General features: G+C 43.7%; 1 protein-coding gene across 5 annotated transcripts in view; it reads right to left on the reverse strand.

The window, feature by feature from the left end:
• ZCCHC2 (zinc finger CCHC-type containing 2) overlaps positions 1 to 27,524 on the reverse strand; it is a 133,464-nt gene that overhangs the window by 30,626 nt on the left and 75,314 nt on the right. For all 5 annotated transcript variants that reach the window (XM_088471742.1, XM_088471740.1, XM_088471743.1 and 2 more), the window contains 2 exons: positions 21,130 to 21,239; positions 13,328 to 13,422 (listed from right to left, as the gene is read on the reverse strand). In XM_088471742.1, coding sequence (XP_088327868.1) covers positions 13,328 to 13,422; positions 21,130 to 21,239 — 205 coding nt within the window. The remainder of the gene's footprint in view (positions 1 to 13,327; positions 13,423 to 21,129; positions 21,240 to 27,524) is intronic.

A 27,524-nucleotide genomic window follows, 5' to 3' on the forward strand; every position in this document is an offset into this window, starting at 1 on the left:
CCTTGACCGCATCTGATGGGAGATCTGTGCAATAACAACTTCTGGGGAGGAAGCCTCTTGAAAGTGAGGGCATACCCCTGAGAGACCATTTTATGGAGGCATCTTCTGTTTGATGCCACCAATCCGTAATTGAGGAAGTCGGCCTCCCACCCTGGGATTCCCCAGGAGGAGGCCTGCCCCATCAAGCACAGGGTTTGTTATATGGCTTAGACGTCTGGGACGGCAAGACGTCCAGCTTCTTAGTTTGTCACCTTGATATTTTGCAAAAATCAGACGCCTTAGAGGAAGGCTGTTCTCTTGCTCGTCCCAGAGAACCGAAGGACCGACAAGAAACACGTCTAGAGCATTTGAAGCCACCAGAGTAACTTTTTTTATCCAACGCTGCTCCAAAAAGTACTTTTCCATAGAAAGGTAAAACCTCTAGCACCCTCTTTGATCCTGTATCAGCTTTCCAGGATCTTAATCAAAGGGCCCTGCGTGCCACTATTGAAGCTGCTGATGCTTTAGAAGTTAAAATTCCAGCATCTACAGCAGCTTCTCCCAGATAGGAAGCTGCTTCCCGTATATGTGAGATATACATCATCTGTTCTCTGGTAGCATTTGGTAAAGAATTTTCCAATGCTCCCATCCATTCTTCAACCGCTTTGGCTACCCAGGCTCCAGCCATAGCTGGACGTGTAACAGATCCAGATGATGAAAAAAATCATTTTAAGATGCGCCTCAATCTTTTATCCATGGAATCCTTCAGGTAAAATGCAGACGGAATTGGCAATATAGCATTTTTTATTAAATGCATTACATGAGCATCCACAGTAGGAGGTACCTCCCGCTTAGCACATACAGAAGCCGGGAAAGGATACAACGATGTTATTCTTTTATTCACATTAAAAGTTTGTCAGGGTTACCCCATGCCTCATCCATAAGCTCAGTGAACTGTTCAGATTCAAGGAACTCCATTTTGACCACCTTCTGACTGTGATTAAACTGGAGCCTTCTTACGAAGAGCTGGTTCATCATCCTGAATGTCTAGGATTGATTTAACCTCACCAAAGGAGGAACCATCCACTGTGGACGGATGGTTGTCCTCCCCAGAGCTAGTTTCTGGAGAGGAACCTTGCGCATCATCTGAATCCCTTGATGATAAAGTTAACTGTTAAAGTCCAGCAACTTTAACAGCTCTAAGCTCATTTTGTTTATTATATACTTTTGTAGTTGTGCCTTTACATCTACCAACACTGTTCTTCCTTTTATCTGATTTTTAGACATTTTAACTGTACAATTCCGGTTACTCACTCATCACTACTACTGCGGTTTTCTTCAACCCCCACCCCCAATCCCTCATCTACGCAATGCCTCTTTTCGTCTACTCCCCCCTCACTCAGATGCTACATAATACTTTCCTCTATCACCATTTCCCATTTCTTTTCTCTCTCCATAGTCTCCTCCACTTTCTCCTCTCCCTCCCTCCCTTCCATCTAGTACTCTTCACCGCATCTCCCATAACTCATAAGCCCTGCATCCTCACTTTTCTCCAAGTTACACCTTTTCTTCTCAACCCACACCACACTAAACGTCCACCTTGCCCACCACCTGCTGTCACCCTTCCTCACTCAGAAGCCCACCACATACCCACACTCTCCTTATCCCCCTGTTCTAAATCAAGCTCAACCCCAGACTACAGCACTCCTTCTCTCTCCTCCCAACTCTGGCCCCCTCTCCTGTCTATAATCAACTGGTCCCTGTCCATTACGGCTTCTTATTCAACTCCTTCAATCTCCTAGCAATCACCAAATCCTGGACTTACCCATCTGACACCACTTCTCCTGCAGCTATCTCCTTTGGGAGCCTCACATTCTTTCACACTCCCTGGCCTGGAGATTGCCACAGTGTTGGGGTACATCTGTCATCTGGTCACTTCCACCAACTCTTACCATCTAAACGCTCAACTTCATTATTTGCATTCAATGCTCATATCAGTTGCCTTTTCAAATTTCCTCGTCCCCCTGGCCTTAACACAAAATTCCATGTTAACTTTGCTTCTTGGCTCCTAGCCTTGAAATGGGCTCTCAAGACTCCTTTCTTCCTCAAAGTTTTCCAGCTTTCATCCTAACCCACTACTCCATGTTCCTTCCTCACAATCCAGTCCATCTGTGTCACCCCTGTTTGTCTGCCCCCTCCCCTTTAGAATATAAGCTCTCACGAGCAGGGCACTCTTCCCTCATGTGCTTCTCCCTCACTTACTCCTATTTTAATTTACAACAGCACCTAACCCTTGGTTACCGACGCAATGCTGCTTATTTAAGTGTTATGCAGCAATGTATAAATAGTGCATTTGTCGTGCATTTTTTGTACTGTTAACGTTTTTTGTGTGCTCCTTTGTTTATGTACTTTGTAAGGCGCTGTGGAACCCTTGTGGCGCCATATAACCGATAATAATGATGCGTCTGAATCCACATTGAGCAGACTGCTAAAAAGATAACTTGCGCTTAGGCCCTTAGTAACTACCAGTATGCCATCAACATTAGACGGTGTCATACTCTGAATGGGACATATGTTGTAGACTAAACTTGTTTATTGTATTATGAATTGGATAAAATAGGTTAAAATGATACACATTAATGAGTAAATAATCATATAGACATACATAAAAATAAATTGAAAATGAAAATAGCAGCAGTTTAACAAATGGATGCTCCGTGTGCTTTCAAATGTAGCTCATATTGATGTATACCAGATAACAATTGAAAAAAATGACCCACGGAGTATAGCACAATAATGAATGAGAAAAAATTATTAAAAACCCTTATGATTGGTTTGCAAAAATTAAGTTCGATTGATAAAAGAAAATGTTTATGCAGTATCCATAGAATAAGGGGGGTTCCTTTAGGAATAAACTGAAAATGCCATGAAAAAAAACGTAGAGATAGATGAAAAAATTGTCCTGGGGTGCGCGCACCTTCTACCTTACTCTGTAATGATAATCCAGCTGGCGAGGGTGATGTAATCAATGGTAGGTAAGGAACTGATCGTCGTAACGCTGCTGCAGTAAACTTCACACTGTATCCCGTTCTGGTCAATTCCTGCGTTCAGTGGCTAATGAACATGCAGGCAACTTAGAACAGCGGGGTGATGGTATGGGCGGTTCTTCCGTCAGAACGGTCCAGTCAGACAGAGCTCTTGCCTCGCGGTTGTCCTTTCTGCTGCCGCCGTTCCTGTGTGATCTTAAGTTCAGTGATGAAATGAGAGCTAAGGCTGAATAGATGTGAGGTGGGTGTGGCCAACGCGTTTCTAACGGTCGGGCTTCGTCAGGGACAGTGATCCATGCTGTGGGTGTCCTGTTGTTCATTTAAATAGTTGCTTTAATTTGCATCCAGCTAATTGTTGGCTCCTAATTGGGAGAGGCTGAGCTTTGTATTGCTTCAGTTCCTGAAAATAAATATTTGTTAAGGGAACTTTATTCCAGCAACTGATTTTAGGCTCCTCATTAGAGGGGGCTGATATTAAACTATTCAAGAGTAGGTGTTTTGAGTAAATTGCTTACTAAAATGAGGACACTCAAAAGGAGAATAGGGCAAGGAAGGTACATATGTTGGTCTAATAGCAACTTAATCAATATACATTATTCTTAGTCTAGAAAGGTGATAGAGGAGGAAAAGGTAGCGATAAGGATGAAAGAGAGAACAAAAAGTTGAACGTTGCTAGAGTTCTTTATATATTCATGTTAGTTGTAAGAAAAAATTAGATACACCTTATAGATGCAATAGGCATATTCCGAATTAAATAAATGAAAGTTATGATGCAAAATGATGAATGCTAATAGAAATTGGGCAAGTTCTTAAGTTTAGATCTAAAATGATAAATTCTAATAGGTATTTGGCAGGTTCCTTGATAAAGGTCTGTAGTTTGGAGAGAGGGCTCTTCTTTGATCGTGGAATATGTTTCTCATATTATAGTGTCACATGACCTTTTGAGTTGTCAGTCCGAAGTTGGGATCCCAAAGTGTCATCCCGGGGGGACCAGGGGGGCAGGTCCGCATCCGCCCGCTCCGGGCTGTGGAGAGATGCTGTCCCTTACAGTACCTGTGTTTCCTGGGGGGTCTCCCAACCCAGTACTATCCGGGCCCAACCCTCCTTTGCTTCCAAGTTCTGATGGTATTTATTGGGCGTATCTAGGGTGGTATGACTGTAAAAATCTCTCCATCCTTCGCGACCAAGGATGGACTCAGCTCCCCCGGCCCCCCGAGGGCCACTCAGTAGCCCTCGTTCAAAAGTCGGGAAAGTTCAAAATCTATGTTGTGGCAGTTTGGTGTTAAAGTCTTCATTTCAAAAATCCACTTACATAAAATCCATGTCAAGAGAAGAAAGTAATTACCCCCTCTCCAGGATGGTTTAACTAGAGAGATGGCTTGAAATGAGAGTAAGGAGGAGTCTTTATTGTGATGTAGAAAGAAGTGTTCGGACATACTGTATCCTCAGTCCATTTTCGATATTCCTCATATGTTCTCTGAGGCGTGCACTAATTTTCCTAATGGTACGACAAATGTACTGAAGTCCACAGGGACATGAGAGCAGGTAGATGGTCCCCTTTGAATCACAGCTCAATTTAGCTCTTATCCTGTATTCCTTTTTGGTAGTAAAGGAGACAAAGTGGGTAATAGGGGTGGTTGTTTTCTTATTGGTGGTTTTACATGCTGTACAATGATTGCAATAGAAAAAACCTTTTTTCTTATCATTAAGCCAATTAAGATTATTGACTTTAGGATTCTTATTTGACAGATGGGTTTTCACCAGTTTTTGTTTAATACTGGGAGCTCTCCTATAGACAAATGTTGGTTTGTCCTTAAGTATTCCCTTTGGAACATCATCTTTCAATAGAATATACCAATTTTTGTTTATAATCCGTTCCAGATCTCTATGTTGATTATTGTATTGGGTGATGAATAAAGGTTGTTGTTGATCTAAGCCCTTCTTATTTTGGTACATAAGAAGTGTGTCTCTCTCAGTATCCCTTGCTTCTTGCAGAGCTGCTTCAATCAGGGTTTCTTCATATTTTTGTTCCAAAAACTTATTCTTGAGAGTAGTTGCCTGATCCTCAAAAGATGTTGTTTTGGAACAGTTCCTTCGAATCCTTTTAAATTGACCGTTTGGTATGCTTTGGATCCAATTTTTGTGGTGGTTGCTGGTGTGTGGGATGCAATTGTGACAGTCAACCTGTTTGGTAAAGGTTTTAGTATGAATCCTATTTCCTTCTATGAAGACAGTGAGGTCCAGAAAATTGATGGGTTGATTACTAAATGTAGCAGTGAATTCCAGATTTCTATTATTGTTGTTAATGTAGATTTTGAATTCTTCCAATTCTTCAAGAGTGCCTTTCCAGATGAGAATGATATCTATATATCTTCTTCATATCACAATTTTTTCTTTATAAGGGGGGTTGTTCCAAATGGCCTGGGACTCCCAATGTCCCATAAACATGTTCGCGTAACTAGGGGCAAATTTGGTCCCCATAGCTGTTCCGCGAACCTGTCTATGGTGGGAGCCCCCATACCAAAAATAGTTGTGCTGTAGGATAAATTGTATTCCTTTGATAATGAATTCTATTTGTTTTTCTGGTATTTTTCCACTGGATATAAGGGTTTCTTCTACCGCTTTACAGCCCTTACCATGCTCTATACAAGTGTAGAGTGCTTTAACATCAAATGCTGCCAGTAGAAAGCCCTCTTCCCATTTAATTTCATTCAATACATGTAGTATTTGTGTCGTATCTTTCAGATGGCTGGGTTGTGTTAATACCAGTGGTTGCAAAATCTGGTCAATATATTCAGATAATTTTGTTGTGAGTGAGGCAATCCCTGATACTATTGGTCATCCAGGTGGATTCTGATGATCCTTATGGATTTTGGAAAAAAATAGAAAACCGGTATTCTTGGATAAAGTTGTGTTAAATAATTAAATTCCTGTTCATTGAGTATGCCTTCCCTCTTCCCCTCAAGTAAGAGTGCATCCAATTCCTTTTTATATTTTTCTGTGGGGTTCGAGGGGAGATATTCGTAAGTTTCTTTATCCGAAAGGAGTCTTTGACCTTCCTCATCGTACTTCTCGAAATCCATAACTACAATTTCTCCCCCTTTATCCGCTTGTTTTATGACTATGGATTTGTTATCTGTTAGAGCTTTTAGGGCTAACTTCTCTTCCTTCGTGAGGTTGCTCCTCTTCCTTCTTGTTTTCTTTTGTTTTAATTTCTCAAGGTCCAGTTCTACCGCTTTCTGGAAGGTTTCTATGAAGGCTCCCCTGCTATGGGTGGGGTAAAAAGTGGATTTTTCCTTAAGATCCGTATGTACAAAAGGATCTAGATCTTTATCTTTTGGTGTTTGTTCTGTTTTAAGAAATAATTTTTTTAAAGTAAGTTTTCTTGAAAAAATATTTAAATCTATAAATGTCTGAAATTTGTTCAGACTGTTGGAGGGGGCAAATTTGAGGCTCTTGCTGAGCAGGTTTTGTTCTGCTTTACTGAGTTTATATTTGTTGAGGTTGAAAATTCCTATGTTTCGATTTTCTTCTTTTTTTTCCCCGTCTGCTCCTTTCTTTGATTCCTTATATCTTTTTCGTGTAATTCCTCCTCTGACCCCTCGTCTTCTTCTTCTCTTTCTGTACAGGGTTGTTTTCTTTTTTTGTGTAGAATCCATCAGAATGTTGGGTGGGAGATCTTCTCTGACTACTTCTAAAAAAAGGTTTAGGTTTTCTTCTACCACATCCTCAGGCTCTTGTCCTACTGTAGTGGTTACTTTGTTCATGGTTAATTTCTCAATGTTCTCCAACAATTTCAGGGTTTCCTTAAGTTCTTCATTGCGCGCTTTCCTCATCCCTTTTCTATAGCTTTCCTTAACAATACTTGTATCCAGGGGTTTTCTAGTTTGATTTTTTTCAAATCTGAAATTGTCTTCCCTGTATGGTTGGTACATCCTGTTCCTTGCCGTAAATCTTGGTAGGGTTTTGATGAGTGGAGGTCTTACTTTAGTTTCCCAATGATTAGTATTGTGATTTCTTTGCATTGTAGATCCATGGTTTTCTCTACTTTTTAATTCATAAGTGTCCATGGGGTTTCTTGTCCTCTGTTCTGTCCACTCCTTGTTTCTATTGTGGAATCCATTGTTTGTACTCCGACCCCTGGGAAAGGGTTTTCGTAGGTCTTCTGATTTATGTTCATGATCTGGTGAAGCGGTTTCCCAGGCGGGTATCCTTCTATTTGTCTGTATCCATCTATTGTTATGGTCTCTATTCTTGAACTGTTTCCAGTTTCTGTTATTTTCCAAATAATCTGTTTTATCCCTTAAAAATTTCCTTTTTTTTATGTCAAATGTTTCATTTTCAATTCTTTTTAATTTATCATTCGTGAGATTCAAAGGGGACCATCTACCTGCTCTCATGTCCCTGTGGACTTCAGTACATTGGTCGTACCATTAGGAAACTTAGAACACTCCTCGGAGAACATATGAGGAATATCGAAAATGGACTGAGGACACAGTGTGTCCGAACACTTCTTTCTACATCACAATAAAGACTCCTCCTTACTCTCATTTCAAGCCATCTCTCTAGTTAAACCATCCTGGAGAGGGGGTAATTGCTTTCTTCTCTTGACATGGATTTTATGTAAGTGGATTTTTGAAATGAAGACTTTAACACCAAACTGCCACAACATAGATTTTGAACTTTCCCGACTTTTGAACGAGGGCTACTGAGTGGCGCTCGGGGGGCCGGGGGAGCTGAGTCCATCCTTGGTCGCGAAGGATGGAGAGATTTTTACAGTCATACCACCCTAGATACGCCCAATAAATACCATCAGAACTTGGAAGCAAAGGAGGGTTGGGCCCGGATAGTACTGGGTTGGGAGACCCCCCAGGAAACACAGGTACTGTAAGGGACAGCATCTCTCCACAGCCCGGAAGCGGGCGGATGCGGACCTGCCCCCCTGGATGACACTTTGGGATCCCAACTTCGGACTGACAACTCAAAAGGTCATGTGACACTATAATATAATGAGAAACATATTCCACGATCAAAGAAGAGCCCTCTCTCCAAACTACAGACCTTTATCAAGGAACCTGCCAAATACCTATTAGAATTTATCATTTTAGATCTAAACTTAAGAACTTGCCCAATTTCTATTAGCATTCATCATTTTGCATCATAACTTTCATTTATCTAATTCGGAATATGCCTATTGCATCTATAAGGTGTATCTAATTTTTTCTTACAACTAACATGAATATATAAAGAACTCTAGCAACGTTCAACTTTTTGTTCTCTCTTTCATCCTTATCGCTACCTTTTCCTCCTCTATCACCTTTCTAGACTAAGAATAATGTATATTGATTAAGTTGCTATTAGACCAACATATGTACCTTCCTTGCCCTATTCTCCTTTTGAGTGTCCTCATTTTAGTAAGCAATTTACTCAAAACACCTACTCTTGAATAGTTTAATATCAGCCCCCTCTAATGAGGAGCCTAAAATCAGTTGCTGGAATAAAGTTCCCTTAACAAATATTTATTTTCAGGAACTGCAGCAATACAAAGCTCAGCCTCTCCCAATTAGGAGCCAACAATTAGCAGCTGGATGCAAATTAAAGCAACTATTTAAATGAACAACAGGACACCCACAGCATGGATCACTGTCCCTGACGAAGCCCGACCGGGAGAAACGCGTTGGCCACACCCACCTTACATCTATTCAGCCTTAGCTCTCATTTCATCACTGAACTTAAGATCACACAGGAACGGCGGCAGCAGAAAGGACAACCGCGAGGCAAGAGCTCTGTCTGACTGGACCGTTCTGACGGAAGAACCGCCCATACCATCACCCCGCTGTTCTAAGTTGCCTGCATGTTCATTAGCCACTGAACGCAGGAATTGACCAGAACGGGATACACAGTGTGAAGTTTACTGCAGCAGCGTTACGACGATCAGTTCCTTACCTACCATTGATTACATCACCCTCGCCAGCTGGATTATCATTACAGAGTAAGGTAGAAGGTGCGCGCACCCCAGGACAATTTTTTCATCTATCTCTACGTTTTTTTTTCATGGCATTTTCAGTTTATTCCTAAAGGAACCCCCCTTATTCTATGGATACTGCATAAACATTTTCTTTTATCAATCGAACTTAATTTTTGCAAACCAATCATAAGGGTTTTTAATAATTTTTTCTCATTCATTATTGTGCTATACTCCGTGGGTCATTTTTCCAATTGTTATCTGGTATACATCAATATGAGCTACATTTGAACACACACAGAGCATCCATTTGTTAAACTGCTGCTATTTTCATTTTCAATTTATATTTATGTATGTCTATATGATTATTTACTCATTAATGTGTATCATTTTAACCTATTTTATCCAATTCCTAATACAATAAACACGTTTACTCTACAACAGATGTCACTTTTTATACATTCAATTTTAAGTACCTATTTCGTAAAGAACACCATCTGTGCGCCCAATAAGACCCAATTTACATATTATGTTTATATCCCAGTGATCTAGAAAGGGATCACTAAGGTCTGTGGCAGCCATAGAGTTACACTTAACCTGTTATTGTTCTTCTCCCACCCCTTTTTTATTTTCTCCTTCCCTGTTTCCTATTACAACTAAGGAGATAGCGCAGATACACCTTCATTCTTTCATACTCTGAATGGCCATAAGCATCCTTCCAGGAAGTATGCATACGAGGTGCAAACATAGCATGCTGTGGACACCCCATCCAAGAAGGCATAGTGGGAGCAGCCATACGATCCAAAAATTGCTTTATTACCTGCGACAAAGAGGATTCCCAAGAAGGTTCTTGTCCAGGGACAGGTAAACTGGACTGGTTTGGTGGCTCTTTACAACAGACAACACACAATCCTTAATGTCCTAAGGGGACAAATAAGCCGTACATGATTTACAAGAAACCAGCACAGAGGGCTGCCCCCTCCTGTAGGGATGCAATCGGGAAACCGGCTAACGTGATCCCGACAGCCAGCATCCTGACTGCTTTATCCCGGCGTGGGTTAAATGAAAGGCGTCTATATCTAGAGGGGTTAGGTTTAGCGCACCCGGGGGGGACTTAGGGTTAGGCACCCCCCCGGGAGGGTTAGGGTTGGGCTAGGGGGAGGGAGGTTTAGGGTTAGGCAACCCTGGGGCGGGACTTAGGGTTAGGCACCCCCCCAGGAGGGTTAGGGTTGGGCTAGGGGGAGGGAGGTTTAGGGTTAGGCACCCCTAAGGAGGGTTAGGTTAGTTATTACTTACCTGAGGACGATCGGGATTTCCAGCGCTGTCAGGCTGCTGCTGCCTGGATCTGTTCATCAGTCTGGCTGCCGCTGCCGGGAATTGAACAGATTCCCTCCTGTATACCTTATCTTTTGACATGCGGTCCTCAAGGCTCCCCAACAGTTCAGGTTTTAGAGATATCCATGGTTGAGCACAAGAGACTTAATTAGTACCTCAGTCAATTTGATTTAACCACCTTTGCTCAATCATGGATATCTCAAAAACCTGAACTGTTGGGGAGCCTTGAGGACCGCTTTTGGGAACCTCTGGAAAAAAGACAATCGCAATGGTATGTGACAGCCTTCAAAAAATCTTAATGAATGTGAAGTACTCAGAAAACTACCTCCACCCCAAAAGGATGGAGAGAAAAAACAGTGAGTTATAATTGACAGATAGATATAAAAGACAGTGTCAATACAACAGCTAGCAAACAGCCACATACAATGCATTTGTAATAAAATTAAAATAGACTAAATCAACTACACAGACACAAAGGAATGGTAGGATATAGAGCACTATATACCTTAACCAAGGGAGAGGAATACAGGGAGACTGATCCAAACCCTCCTGAGACTAACAACTATAGGGCGCACTGAGCGTGGACCGCAAGCATCTCATATACACGTGGAGGGTAGGCAGAGCAACCCAGACGTGCAAAACCCTTCGCAGGGACTGCGTCTTGGTCGGGGGAGGAGCTGCCGGGTGAGCGCCTTCCTCCCCTAGGCTGCATTAACCAGCCGGGTACGCTGGCCTCATGGCAGCAGAAGCGTCTGCTGATGATCCCCGGCCCCACACGATAAGGCCCCGGTTGTGTAGTTAGGTTGCGGACAATCCCGGGCCATAAAAGCAGCGACTTCTGGTGCTTCCGACACTAGAAGAAAGGACAGCAGTGTATGATTCCCCGTAAGCGGGGAATCGCCTTACCAGACATCTCCGCACATCCAGTTGCAGTCCTGGTCGCAGCAATATCGGCTAGCAAGCTTAGCCGTGACCCGCAGAAATCACCAGCCCAGTTACTGGTGCTGCGGCACGGCGAAGGTAGATGGAGTCGCAGTATATGCGTCTTAATTCAGACGCATAGTACTACCAACCCAAAAAAACATAACATAAAATAAAAGCTTAAGACTGCCAGAGCAGTCCCGTTACAAAGGTGCGTCTTGAACCTGCTGCACCAAATGAACAACTGAAGTCCTATGGCTAGGGGCTGAGTATATATGGAGGAGGACCCAAGGCATCCTGGGAGCTGAAGCTTTAACTGTTTGATGCCTGGTCTCCAACCATAATATGCCCATGGTATACCTGTGGATCCCTATGGACCCTGAAGCAGAAAATTCTGTTAAAATAAATAAAAAGAAGAGGCTCACCATAGCACACACGTTTTATTTAACAGACATAAAAAATATCCATAAGCCTTATAACATTGATTGTACTAAAAAATATAGCTCTGTGGACTGGTTACCACAAGGTTTTATACTGCACCAGTGGGGGCAAAACACTGCGCCGACCTTGGACTCCTATTTCACGCTGAAGACATCCTAGGAAGTATTGCCGTGCTGGAGCAACTCTTAGCTATGAGCAATGTTATAAGACTTGTGGATATTTTTTAGGTCTGCTAAATAAAACTTATGAGCTATGGTGCGCCACATTTCTAATCTCTTCTCTCTCTTCTCCCTCTCCCCCTCCCTCTCTGACATATGTAGGTTTCTAATATGAAGGGATGACAATGCATGGTGCTATTAAGTCTCCTTGCAGAAATAACCATTTGGCGCAAGTCCTTAAACTGCCTTTAGAAAACACGTGATATTAGTATATGTATACAGACCTGTAAATATTGTCTGTATAAACGGTTCTGATGTCATATACACAAGTTTTTCTAATGAAGACTGAGGCTAATACTGAATAAAAGCACCCCTACTGTTTTTAGACGATATCTCAGATCTATAATCTGGGTAAAAGCACTAGCCCTCAGGTCATGTAACTTCAATATATATCTTTTGTAAGAGTCAACAATAACTTGCAGCTGTGGCCCAGCAGATGTGTGAGACTTCATTGGGGGTGGTATATAGGACATAACTGGGACCAATCCTGGACCAGAGATGACCAAAAATATGACAACAGGCCAAGAGCTAGTAGCTATAACTCCCTGCACAGAGGGATAACAAAATTGGATCTAGTATATATAGACTCCTCTGTCAGCTGTCAGTTAGGTGCAAAAAGTGATTGAGGTCAGAGTTACTTTCAAAACTTTCATCAATCTTCCTCCGAACTAAATATGCAACAGTTTATTTATTCTATTGGTCTGTTGTTCTGACCATACATCATTTCAATAATCGCTCTTCAATTGGGGCCCAACTACTGGTCAAAAGAGAAATCACCATACCTCTCTAGATTAGCCAAGGACAATAAATAACAACTGACTACCAGAATAGCTCACCCTCCTCTTGACTGGAAGGTATTCTTTGCTTTTATAATACTTTGCACCAGAATGCAAATAACCTGCTGACAAAAAGTTGCATAATGGGGCTTGACTATTAACCATAAATGAACCAATAATATAGACAAACTACTGTAAACTGGCTGAGAACAGCAGATTTTTAACATTTTACATATGACCCCCTCTACAAATAATACAGGTGCCGATGAGTCACACACTCAAACTGCAAGCTCAATAGAACTGGCATTGCCATTCTAAAACTAAACTAGCCATATCCAGCCAAGACCACACAGATTAGTCCGATTTAGATTATAAAATGATCTCTGCTCTGCCACCCATAGCTTTTACCACCATTATAAATAAAAAGGATAGCTATATGTTTGGTAAATTGAAAGCAGCACAAACCAGCTTGCATCACATTACTTGCAACTACATTAGTCTAGCTCAGATTTCAAATGTTCAGTGTATGTCATCCTTTCTAAAAATGGAACTTGAGGACACATCTCTAAGTACAGGACAAGCAGAAAAAAACTATACTAAGCACTGTTGATGCATTATAAGTTTTATAATAATTTGCTTGCTTACTATTGGTGTGACCAGATTCTTTTGGGATATCCTGGAAGAATTTGTACACACTGCGATTTTGAAGGAGATCCTGGGATGGAGATGAAAAGATTTGCCTGAAGGAGCAAACAAAAATTAGTTTTTGTGACATGATAATATAACAAAGCAGTTGTTGCCTCTGTTTTTCTCTCGTCTCTCTCCTCTCTGCCCACGCTCTCTCCTCCAGCTCAGAACCCCCCGTTCTCTCTCCCTCTCTCTTTAGCGGCAAAGGATTGGGTGAGTTGGCAGCCGATGCGTCCTAATATACGGAGGCGCTCCTTCCATGCGTCATAATATACAGGGGCGCTCCTTCCATGCGTCATAATATACAGGGGAGCTCCTTCCATGCGTCATAATATACAGGGGAGCTCCTTCCATGCGTCATAATATACAGGGGAGCTCCTTCCATGCGTCATAATATACAGGGGAGCTCCTTCCATGCGTCATAATATACAGGGGAGCTCCTTCCATGCGTCATAATATACAGGGGAGCTCCTTCCATGCGTCATAATATACAGGGGAGCTCCTTCCATGCGTCATAATATACAGGGGAGCTCCTTCCATGCGTCATAATATACAGAGGAGCTCCTTCCATGCGTCATAATATACAGAGGCACTGCTTATACATAAAAAAAAATGCAGACACCTTCCATTCATCGTAATATACACACCCCCCAATTCCATAAGTCAGAATATAGAGACATAACTACCATATATCGTACTATGCATGCAGAGAGACACTACCAATATTTCTCAATATACAGAGACAGCTTCCATATGCCTACTAGACACCTTCCATGTGTCATAATACACACAGTGATCGCATAAAGTTTATAATTATGTTGCTCTCAGGGACCCAACATTTATTTGGGGTTCTGATTCACTGTTTTTGGGACCCATCATAACGGGATTTTACACAAAACCATAAGTTAAGTGCCATCAGATCCATCACGTCCATTGGAAACCACCCACTTTTACCTTAAGTGCCAATGAGACCTCCATCATGACATCAGATAACCCCCACATGCCCCTTAAGCGCCAATGAGACCTCCCACATTTCCCATAAGTGGTAACAAGAAGGGGCCGGGGTGGAATGGTAAGCAGGCAGGGGATGAGAACTTTGATGATTGAAAAAAAAATGCGCAGACGGTGAAACTTCTATACCCCCCACCCCTCTCCTTTCCCTCTATGGATCTGCTACTGGACAGCAATAACCGACTGGCGGCAGCGCATAGTACAGACTCAGGATTTTTCTTTTTGAAGTCCCCTTTTTGAGTAAAAAATGCACTATATACACACACAACTGCCCAGTAACACTAGGGGGAGGGGGCACACAGCTGCCCAGTAATGCCAGTGAAAGAGGGCACAGAGCCGGCTAGTGACACCAGGGACAGGGGTCACAGAGGGAGGAGAAGCTGCAAGCACCAGGGTGATTCTGGTAGCTGTAGAGAGAATCAACCAGTGGCGATTGGTTGAGAAGATGCCACTGGCGGTGATTGGCTGCTGCAGCATTGCACACCGGACAGAGCGTGTCCTGCAGGACCCGCTGGTTTTTAAAAACCAGGTCCCCAACTACCTTCAGTGCGTAAGAACATGCTATAGCACTTATTTTGCGATCACTGGTGCAGTACATATCCACTATGACGAGAATATTTTGCAATTCAGTGTCTAATGAATAAGAGGTGAGAAAGACATCTAAAGAAAAAAAAAAACACTCATGGTCAAATGAATTAAAAAAAATAGAGTTACCTAGATAACTCCTTTTCTTCAAGGTCCATAGGGTCCACAAGAATACCATTTGGATATTATGGTTGGAGAGATCCAGGCAGCAAACAGCTAAAGCTTCAGCTCCCAGGATGCCTCAAGTCCTCCTCCATATATTCCCCGCCCCTAACCATAGGACTTCAGTTTAGTTAACAAGCCTCAAGGCAGGAGCAGGAAAGTGGAGAAGGAAGAGCAATCGTACACCAGAAAAACACTTACACAAAATGAGTTAATCAGTGACCGAAAGAGAAAACTACCCATGCAGCCAGGTGCGTCAGGGTGGGTGCCCTGTGGACCCTATGGACCATGAAGAAAAAGGAGTTATCGAGGTAAGTCTACCATAACTCTAATTTTCTATAGTTTGTGTGCTCCACATAGATACGGAGAGCACAATCTACATCCAGGGTGGCTTCAAAAATAGAAATATCTTGAGTCTGAAGAAATTGTAGTTCCAGATTTTCATTCACATGAAAATGGGACACAACCTTAGGAAGGTATCCTTCCTTTGTATGAAGGACAGCCTTATCCTGGTGAAAAATCAAAAATGGAGAGCAACAAGAAACCGCTGCCAAATCAGAGACTCTGCAAGCAGAAGAGATAGCGAGAAGAAAGAAAGAAAGAAAAAAAAAAAAAAAAAAAAGTGTCTTCGCTGTCAACCACTTCAAATATACAGTCTAGAGAAGTGGTGTCAAACTCGGGCCCTTCAGCTTTTGTGGGACTACATATCCCAGCATTCCCTGCCATAGTTTTAGCATGCCCTAATAGCAAAACGGTGGCACTGTATGCTGGGATGTGTAGTTCCACTGCAGCTTGAGGGCCAGAGAGTTTGACACCACTGGTCTAGAGGTTCAAATTGGGAAGCTTGTAGCCCCTTAAGAACCAAATACAAATCCCACGGTGCTACCGGTGGAACAAAAGGAGGCTGAACTCGCAGAACACCATGGAAAAAAATTCTAGTATCTGGTAATGAGTCAATCTTCCTCTGGAACCAGACTGACACCGCACTCTCAAAGTGGCCAGACGGAGACCACTGTCTAACCCCGCCTGAAGAAAAGCCAGTACCCTGGAAATCCTGAACACCTTAGGATCATACTTCCTATGGGAACACCATTGACCAAAAGAATGCCAAACTCTGTAATAGATGCGGGCAGAGGCAGGCTTCTGTGCCCTAAGCATCGTTAAATTACAGAATTATAAAAACCCTTTTACTCTTAGGATGGAAGAGTCAAGAGCCACGCCGTCAAAGCCAGACGAGGTAAATCTGGATGCCGTCAGAGACCCTGCGTTAGCAGATCCTGCCATAGAGAAAGAGGATACGGACTGTCTACTGATAGATTCTGTATGTCGGTGAACCAATGACGCCTGCGAACTCTTGGAAGGAGAGAAATCAGAGGAAAGACGATACGCCAGCTTGAAGTACTATCTTACTGCCAGTGCGTCCACAAAGGCTGTTGATGGTCTCTGGACCCGTATATGGGGGAGCTTGTGGTTGTGACGTGACGCCATGAGATCTATCTCTGGTAGACCCCATTTGTTTACCAGGAGCTGAAATACTCCCGGATGGAGAGACCACTCTCCGGCGTGTATGTGCTGGCAACTTAGGAAGTCTGCTTCCCAATTGAGTACTCCCGGTATGAATATTGCAGAGATGGCTGGAAGATGACGTTCTGCCAAAATCAGAACCCGTGTCACCTCTTTAATGGCTGCGTAACTTCTTGTGCCTCCCTGATGATTGAGGTAGACCACTGTTGCATTGCCGGACCGAATCTGGACCGGCCTGCCCTGGAGCAGGTCCTGTACCATGATAAGTGCCTTGGTACACTACTTGCAGTTCCAGAATGTTCATTGGCAGATACCTTTCAGGGAAGATGGACAGATCAGGGAAGTTGCGATTACCTGTCACTGCCCCCCATCCGCGAAGACTGTCGTCTGTGGTGGGAATCACCGAAATTGGAATCCATAATGGGCGCCCTTTGTTCAGATGATCCTCTCTCAGCCAACACAGGAAAGAGTGACAAACCTCTGGAGTGAGAATGATCCTCTTAGACCTTATTAGATGATACTGTTCTTTCCACTTGGAGAGAATCAACTTTTGCAGAGGCCTGGAATGGAACAGAGCAAACCCCACCATGTCGAACGTGGATACCATTGATCCCAGGACCTGCATTGCTAACAGAATGGATACGCTTCGCTTGCGTATTCGTAATGACAGCGCCACAATCTTGTCCTCTGGCAGAAACTATGTTTGTGCCCGAGAATGCAGCAACGCTCCCAGATGTACCATCTGCTGTGTTGGAGAAAGTGACGATTTCTTCCAATTGATTATCCAGCCGTGCTTTCGTAAGCAGGCTATGGTCAGTTGAAGATGGCTTTGTAAAAACAACCAGAGTCTGCGCCAATATATGGCAGAATTCTGACTCTCTGACACCTGAGATAGGCAGTCATGATTGCCATTATTTTGATAAATACCCGGACAGCCGTAGACAGGCCAAAAGGTAAAGCCTGAAATTGGTAATGCTGCTGAAGGACAGCAAACCGTCAGAATTGTTGGTGGGATGGTATAATAGGAAAATGCAGATATGCATCCTGATTGTCCAGGGAAACCATGTAATCCTCTGGCTCAATTGGCAGACCTGCAGATTTTGAAGCCGCCAGAGTAGCTATAATTTTATTCAACTCTGGGCCTGATTCAGACCCGATCGCTAAGCTGCGGTCACTTGCTGCCAAAAGGGGCCGGGTATGCAAATCCTGCGATCGCACTGTCTGGCTTAAGGATGCCCTCTATATCTTAGAGGGCGACGGCAGTCAGCGTACGCAGGAGTATAAAGCCGCCCACCTCTCTCTCTTAGCACACATCATCTCCAGGAAGTGTGTGATTAAATCGGGAACATAGAGACCCATCAGAGCTGCACGCAGCACTTTAGGTAGCCCCTACCCAACCGCAAGCACTGTGATCAGTTCAGGCTAAAATGCAACCAATTGAAGTGTTCAATGACGCTACTTTGCTAATTATGCACACCCGTTAACCTCCGTCACGCCTGCGTTTGCACATCCACTCCCCCGTTCACAAGCACCTTCCCCTGTCACCACCCATAAACGGAGCAATCTGTCACTCAAAGTAGCAGCCAGTCTGTGTACTATGAGCATACGATTCCGGGCCGCAGTGACTGGTTCGTGCATGCGTACTTTGGCGCATGACATGCAAGCGATAATCACCACTAGCGATCGTTCACAGCTTAGCGACCAGGTCTGAATCAGGCCCTCTGCTCCAAAAAGTACCTTTCCATAGAAAGGCAAGACTTCTTATCCAAAGGGCCCTGTGTTGCCACTATTGAAGTTGCTGATGCTTTAGAAGCTAAATTCCAGCATCTACCGCAGCTCCTCCCAGATAGGAAGCCGCTTCCCATATATGGGAGATCTGCATCCTCTGTTCTCTGGTAGCATCTGGTAGAGGGTCTTCCAATGCCCCCATCCATTCTTCAACAGCTTTGGCTTCCCAGGCTCCAGCCATAGCTGGACAAGTAACAGATCCAGATGATGAAAAAATCATTTTAAGACACGCCTCAATCTTTTTATCCATGGAATCCTTCAGGGAAGATGCCGACGGAATAGGCAATGTATCATTTCTGATTAAATGCATTACATGAGCATCCACAGTAGGAGGTACCTCCCGCTTTGTACATACAGAGGCTGGGAAAGGGTACAAAGATGTTATTCTTTTATTCACATAGACATCGTTTATCCAGGTTACCCCATGCCTCATCCATAATCTCAATGAGCTATTCAGATACAGGAAACTCCGTCTTGATCATCTACCGGTGGTGATTAAACATTGAAGCCTTCTTACTAGGAGTTGGTTCATCATTCTGAATATCTAGAATTGATTTAACCGCCCTCACCAAAGAAGGAACATCCACTGTGGACGGATGGTCATCCTCCCCCAAGCTAGACCCTGGAGAAGAACCCAGCACATAATCTGATTCCTCTGATAATGCTTCTGAATCCATATGTTGAGCAGACTGATAAAGAGATAACATGCGCAGAGGCGCCTTAGTAACTAACGGTCTGCTTTCAACATTAGAGGGTGCTATACTCTGACTAGAATGGCCATAAACATAATTCCAGGAAGGATGCATAGGAGATGCAAACAGCATGCTGTGGACACCCCATCCAGGGAGGCATTGGGGGAGCAGCCATACGATCCACAAATTGCTTCATTACCTGGGACAAAGAGGATACCCAAGATGGCTCTTGTCCAGAGACAGGTAAACTGGACTGGTGAGGTGGCTCTTTATAACAGACAACACACAAATCATCCTTTACGTCCCGAGAGGACACATAGGCCATACATGATTTATATGAAACCAGCACAGGGGGCTCCCCCTCCTGTTTCCCTTTATCTTTAGACATGTTCATAAACGTAATAAATGCAATGTTATGTGACAGCCTTCACAAAATCTCAAATGAATGTGAAGTACTCAAAGAAAAAACTCCACCCCAAAGGATGGAGTGAAAAAATAGTGATATAATTGACAGACAGAAATAAAAGACAGTGTCAATAGCAGCTAGCAAACAGTCACATACAATGCATATGTAATATAATTACAATGGACTCTAAATCAACTACACAAACACCAGGAATGGTAGGATATAGAGCCCTGTATACCTTAACCACAGGAGTTGTATACACAGAGACTGACCCAAACCCTCCTGAGACCAACAGCTACAGCAGCGCACTTGTGTGTCTCATATACACGAGGAGGGTACGCTGATCAACTCAGATGCGCGAATCCCCTTCGTAGGGACTGCGTCTGGGTCAGAGCTGCCGGGGCAGCGCCTACCTCCATTAAGCTGCGTTAACCAGTCAGGTACGCTGGCCTCATGGCAGCAGAAGCGTCTGCTGCCGATCCCCGGCGTCAGACAATAAGGCCCCGATGGTGTAGTGAGGATGCAGACATTCCCGGGCCCTGACTGCAACAGGCTTTTGGTGCATCCGACACCAGAAGCAAGGACTGCCGCGCGCGATTCCCCTATTACAAAAGTGCGTCTTGATCCTGCCGCACCAAACAAACAACTGGAGGCCTATGACTAGGGGTGGGGTATATATGGAGGAGGATCCGAGGCATTCTAGGAGCTGAAGCTTTAATTGTTTGGTGCCTGGATCTCTCCAACCATAATATCACATGGTATCACTGTGGATCCCTAAGGACCCTGAAGAAGAAAGGTCCTATTCCTCACCATCTTTTTCTGTTAATAGTTACTAATGGGCATTGGTGTTGTTCACTACTCATGCTTCTGAGTTTCGGGGCTTCACTAATATTTAGATACCCCAAATAAAGAAAACTGTTTTGGCATCACTAATACAGAAAAATATTCTCATTATATATCTTCTGCATTACACATTCCACTCGAATAAGGAAAATTGCACTTTGCTAAGGAAATCCATTATTTCTCATTAAAACAAGAGGAAGGACTAATGTGCACCCTAAGGTTTCTGGGACACTTTAGGGTGACCATTTTATCCATTCGTGTGGACCTTGGCGAGAGGTTTGATGGCAAGCTGCCATTTAAAACCCATCAGCTGAGGTTTGATATGCTTTTTAACATCTTTTTAATGTGAGTGCATAGTAGAACTAAATGTAATCTTGTTTAAGAAATGGAGTCACATAGCGCAAAACCTTTCTCCTGCATGTGATAGGTCATTGAGATGAAAGGAGCAAAACAAAAAAGTTATTTTGGAATCAATAAAGTGGAAGTTAACTAAAGTGAAGCAAGGACTCCATTTTATATAAAATCACAGCTGGAAGTGTCTTATGTTGAAGAATTGTGATTGACTCTTAAAAGGTGTTTGGTCTCTATCTTTAACACTAATTAGTGCTATACAATTTTGTTGTATAAGCTCATTGGTGAGAAAGGTGAAAACTCTAGTGTATTCACAAGCCGCTTTTCTGTGTATTGGTACTTGTTATTGAGAACAGAAAACATGTCAAACCATCAGTTTCAAATAATCAAAGACTTACTTTACTATAGGCTCCAAGTCTGAGTACTGAAGCTCCTCTCTCTTTTTCCCTAGCTGCAAGGCATCTAATATGGTTCTATCAATATTTTCATTGGAAAGCTCCTTTGGAAGCTATGAAGAAAGACAAATTAGCTAGATTAATAACATTAATGTTTTTCGAAATACATTTCAAGGCATTTTAATGGTATAAATGTGTCCACCTTTGCCTTTGCTCCAGTCTCGCCAAACATCTCCTCTCAGCACGCCTGGTCGAGAAAGTCTCTGCTAGCGCGGGCATCTTTTTTTCCGTGAATGCATCTTTAAGACAACGCAATGCAACTAGGACGCTCCAGCAGACACTGCTGATTATTTGATATGTAACAGATCTCTGTGCGAGTCGCTCAATCAGCATGAGAATTATTATGAAGGCCACAGCTTTTTTTCCACACCAAGTTCCGTTTGCAAACTCCGTTGCACACAGATATACAGGTGTGACATATTAAATTAATCATAAGTGTCTCCTGGTGCGTCCTAGCTGCATCGCAATGCGATTTAGGCATATTCTCGGGGAAAAAAAAAAAAAAAAAGAAGACACCCGACTCTAGCAGAGTTGCACAGGACCTGGCGGCTCACTCACGCCTGGCATATCGCGCTGCATGGCGTAACAAGGCTAGATGAGCAAAGACCGGTATCAAGAATCATACGTCCTTGGATGCTACTGAAATAGCTTTTGATATGCTCCATCGCGTGTATATACTAACAGTGTGAATAGACTACCCTTATAAACTAAGGAGCTGTTGCAGAGTTGACCGGAAAATGGCCAGAATTATAACCACATTGCACAGCATGCACAAAAATAGGAGAAAAATAAATAAAAACACAGGTTTTTCACTCATATTCATCTGTGTGACAACAAAGTCTCTATTCATATGCTTGGTTTAATAGTCCTAATCTTTATCAGACCAGACTCTGATGAAAAAGATCCTTTTAAAAAAAAGGCATATATATGCCCTACTCTATATAGCTTGCAATTTCACAGAGACTCCTCTGCTAAACTCTACCTACACACACCCTGCTACCACACAGTTCTGCCCCTTCAGCCACAAGTGGAGAGGAGATGGAGTTGTGTCCATCGTTTGAGGGAAAAAATAAAAAAACTTTGCATCAGTCCTAAAATATTTAACCCTCGAGTGCTCACAATAAGTCTGATTCGTCCTTAAAGACACATACACCTACACACATTCTCGGACTCAAGAAATTAAAAATAGGATTTTGGTACTTACCGATAAATCCCTTTCTCCGATTCCATAGGGGACACTGGAGTATATACAGTGGGGGTATAGACAGGTGTGAGAGTGGAGCCTGGCACTTTAAATTTCTTCAGAAGTGTAACTGGCTCCTCCCCCCTCTATACCCCATCCGAACTCCGTTAAGATGAACCAAGCACAAGTGGAGCCAGGGAGTATAGCCAACAAAGGAGGAACAAAGAAGGTCCAAGACCGGGAACAGTCAACCCAAGTGACAACTGAACTATACACTGCAGACAAAGCTGCAGCTAAAAGTCACCAACACTGCAATAAAGGCACAGCGCTGGAAGGGGTGTCCAGTGTCCCCTATGGAACCCGAGAAAGGGATTTATCGGTAAGCACCAATATCCTATTTTCTACTTCATCCACTAGGGGACACTGGAGCATATACAGTGGGTCCCAAAGCAGACCTCCGCAGGTTGGAAAGTGCTGAGCCTTGCAGACGCCTGTGACCAACATGAAGAAGGGACCAGAGAACAGCGGACAATCTTAACCCTGCATAAAAAAAAATGTCCTGTACAGTCAGATGTCAAACTGGCAAGCACAAGTACTGCCCTGGACCACCCCTGGGACCTTTTCTGAAAACACAGAGCACCAACAAAATCTTGTTAAAGCCTGGAAAAGAATATGAGAATCAAACCCAAGAACCTGAACCACAATTGGGACAGTGAAGATGCAGCTGCAGCCTACTAAAGAAGAATCACAAGAATGATCAACCTGGGAGGTCGATACCGGCAGCTACAAAAGAGTTAAACAATGTGTAGAGCTCATCCCGACCAGAAGAAAAGATAAATCCAAAAGGGTATTAAACAGAGTTCCAAGCTCTGACTAAACGTAACAAAGACAAGAACCAACTGTCGACGAGAACCCTGAAGGTGGTCCACTTTTTGTAGGAGCACAAACCCAACCAATTGGAGGACTCAGCAGGTTATCACCACAAAGTTGTGAATTCAGAAGCAGGAACACCACGGAGACTGAAGAACTCCCCGCAGGAAAGTAGCCGAACATGTAGCAGGGCAACAGATACCGAAGCTACCGAGAAGACAAACAGTCTGCACCCTCAAAGATTCCAGCCAAAAACCCGTAACCACTGGTGGCCTGAGGAAGATAAAGACGGAACAGCAGGAAAAAGTATGAGAGCCACGGTGTGTAAGACCGAGCAGCAGCAGACTTCCATGTGATGGAAGCACATCATCAACATCAGCCCATGTCTGGTAGGTAATTAGAATGAGCTATGCAGATGACCACAACAACCATGCGAGCAACAGCGATGGGTCGCCTGCGATGATGAAGAAACGTAAAAACCCATGCGCCACATGAAAACATGATAAAAATCATACGGCCTGTGACACAGATCTCTAAAGAGGGTGTAAAATAATTGGACCCACCGGCAAGTATCAACAGTGTACGATTAATGGTCCAATCTCCAAAGGAAGCCACAAAAAAATTGTGGGCTACGTTTAGGCATGAGAGCAACAACAGATTTTAACATAACCACGACAGGGATATGGAACACACTAGGGAACGATGAAACATAAGAAAGACTACCTGCGGAGCAGAGCAGACTAAAACCTAACATTAAATATACTCCAGGTAACGTCTGTTTAATATTTGTAACAGGAAACCAGAAAGCAACTAAAGGAAACTTAAATAGAAAAGGACATACTCAGGAATCACTAGCAAAACCAGTGACCCAAAGAGCGATACCTACAATCTAAGGCAACCAGGAGAGGTAAGCTAATCTAAAGAACACACAAAGACTGACACTCCCTCCTATGTCGACCCAGTAGACAAAAGAAAACACGTCAACCAATCATGGTCTCCTAAAAGCCGTATTATGAGCCCACTTCTTGCTCAGAAGATCTTTCCTACGCAACCACCTGGCGCTTGAGACTGGGCACAGGCAAATTTAGTTGCCCTATGAGAGGACTGAATCACCACATAGGTAAAACTCAACAGATGCAGTCCAATAAGTCTGTACTGTGTACCAACCAAACGCTCTACTGGAGCAAAAATGAAGTCGACACTAAAAAAAAAAAAATAGTCCCCAAATAGAGTAGCACGTCTAACATCAGATACGTGGAATCCTCGCTATCAAGGCAACTCCACCAGCCAGTATTTCCCTTGTAAATTTCGCACTGGTAAAGCCTTACCAATGCACACCCTGTAGAAACCATGGAAAGAGCAGGGGAGGACCTGGGACCACAAACACGCAAGCCTGAACCGTAGTGCTCCTGCACCAGGAATTCCCAGTTGGCCTGCCATCCCAGTACTAAACAGGCACCTCTGCTGAGCTTCCAAGATCAGACGAGCTTGGGCGTGCTTAAAACCAGTCTTGGGTATTAAACCTGGGACTGTCACAGTCTAGATTTGTAAAACATGAGCTCTAGTCCATTGAGCCACCTGATTTACTTCCAGGGTAGAAAGTCTGAAATCTGAAAGACAAGGAAAGGTAAGAGAGCTCCCAAGTATGGAGCCAACGGACCTGACAGGGGGTACCCTAAAGATTTAGACATACCTTGCTGTGAAACTAATCTGTCACTTCATGCTTTGCAGTCAAACAGCTTACCAATTGAGTTACACGCTACTACGACCAGTCTGCTAGAAAATCAGGAAAGGCGCCGCGTTAAGTGTGCGATTCGCACAGAAGCTCGGTATCTTTAAAAGGGTTGCAAGTGTCCACCTCGGAATGGAATGAGGAACCGCTTCCCTGTGAGCAGCTATAACCGCTTGGTCGCACAGAAAACCATACTGACCAGAGGTCCACTCTGCAGTCACCTTACTTTCTAAATCCTGGTCTTTAGTCTGGAGCGGCTTCAGTGGGAGATGCGGCCTGTGTACCTGAGTGTGCGTTGTTAGCAGAGACGTGTGATTGTTCCATGGAACTATACACTATGACTCTCAGAATCACCGCAGTGCCAAACCAGAACTTCCTAAACTCATATGAGAGGAATATAACGCTTAGGTTAAAGAGCCCATTAACCCCAGAGAGTTCTAAAGGGACATACTTATATAGATGCATTACCTAAACACACACATAATATATAAATATATACACATACATACATATATACATACATACACAGGTTGAGTATCCCATATCCAAATATTCCGAAATACGGAATATTTTTAGCATGACAGATCGTGAGACCTTTGATTTTTGATGGCTCAATGTACACAAACTTTGTTTGAGCCACAAAATTATTGAAAATATTGTATAAAATTACCTTCAGGCTGTGTGTATATGAATCATAAATGCATTCTGTGTTGAGATTTGGGCCCTATTCTTAAGACATATATATATATATATATATATATATATATATATATATATATTTATTAATGGCCAATGGACCGGCACTCAATAGTCTGCGCACTGCACGAACGTTGCTCTGGTGCCCTCCTATAGGGTTTCAGCTTGAAATCAAGGTGAAAAAAAAAACCTCCAATTTATTGATCGACGTTTCGGAGGTCGAACCTCCTTTTTTATGTCAGTATCTTGGAAAAGGAGGTTCGACCTCCGAAACGTCGATCAGTAAATTGGATTTTTTTTCACCTTGAAAAAAAATGAAAAAAATATGAGATATGGTAAGAACTTACCCTTGTTATCTCTATTTCTACGAAGTCCATAGGGTTCCACAGGATACCTTGGGTGTGACGTCAGTCGCAGGGCACCAAAGAGTTAAGCTTTCAGCCTCCCAGGATGCACTAGGTCCCCCTCCTATACCCCGCCCCCGAGCCAAGGCACCTCAGTTAGTTACCAAGCCATAGGCCGGAGGAGGAGAAGGAAGAGAGAGAACAAAGATCTGGACACATACAAGAATCACATTCTCACCAGAGGGAGACGGAAAACCGGTGACCAGAGCAAAGCCCATCTGCAGCACAGGTGCGACAGGGCGGGAGTCCTGTGGAACCCTATGGACTTCGTAGAAATAGAGATAACAAGGGTAAGTTCTTACCATATCTCATATTTTCTACTTCAGGGTCCATAGGGTATCCACAGGATACCTTGGGGATGTCCCAAAGCAGTATCCTTTAAGGGTGGGGACGCTCCTGTGCAGAAAGGAGAATCCGCCGCCCGAAGGAAGCATCCTGAGAGGCGAAGGTGTCAAACCTGTAATACCTCACGAAGGTATGGACAGAAGACCACGTAGCAGCCTTGCAGATCTGAACTGCCGAGGCACCACGTCGAGCTGCCCACGAAGGACCCACAGACCTAGTGGAATGAGCCTTCAGAGAAGGAGGGACCGGTAGGCCTTCATGAAGATAAGCTTCAGAAATAGCCATACGGATCCAGGCTGCCAAAGTTTGCTTTGAAGCAGGCCAACCCTTTTTATGGAAGCCAAAGAGGACAAACAAAGCGTCCGACTTCCTAAACGAAGAAGTGCGGTCAACATAAGTCCTTAAGGCCCGCACAACATCCAAAGAGGCCTCACCCACGGAAAGACCCGGTGAGTTAAAGGCCGGAACAACTATTTCCTCGTTAATATGAAACTGGGAAACAAATTTGGGAAGAAACTCGGGCCGAGTGCGGAGCACTGCCCTGTTCCCATAAAAAAACAAGAAAGGGGGTCTACAAGAAAGAGCCCCTAACTCAGAAACACGTCTGGCCGAAGCAATGGCCAGAAGGAAAACAGTCTTAGCTGTTAGCCATTTAAGATCCACTGAGCCCAGTGGTTCAAACGGCGGTCCTTGGAGAGCCCTCAGGACCACAGCCAAATCCCAAGGCGCCACAGGTGGAACAAAGGGCGGCTGAATGCGGAGAACACCCTGCATAAAGGTGCGCACATCCGGGATTGTAGCAATCCTACGGTGAAACCAGACAGATAGGGCCGAAACCTGTACCTTCAAAGAAGCAAGGCGAAGCCCATGATCTAGTCCCGCTTGCAGGAAGGCGAGAATCCGAGACAGACGAAACTCCCGCGCTGCATAACCTCTCGGTCGACACCACTGGAAGAACGTATGCCACACGCGATGGTATATCCTCGCGGAAGACGGTTTCCGAGCTCGTAACATGGTCCGCACCACAGAGCTGGAAAACCCCCGGGACCTCAGCATGGCCGTCTCAACAGCCACGCCGTCAAAGACAGCCGAGTCAGGTCCGGGTGAA

Source organism: Taudactylus pleione, unplaced genomic scaffold, assembly GCF_031769625.1.
Source record: "Taudactylus pleione unplaced genomic scaffold, aTauple2 ptg000116l, whole genome shotgun sequence".
Classification (NCBI taxonomy): Eukaryota; Metazoa; Chordata; class Amphibia; order Anura; family Myobatrachidae; genus Taudactylus; species Taudactylus pleione.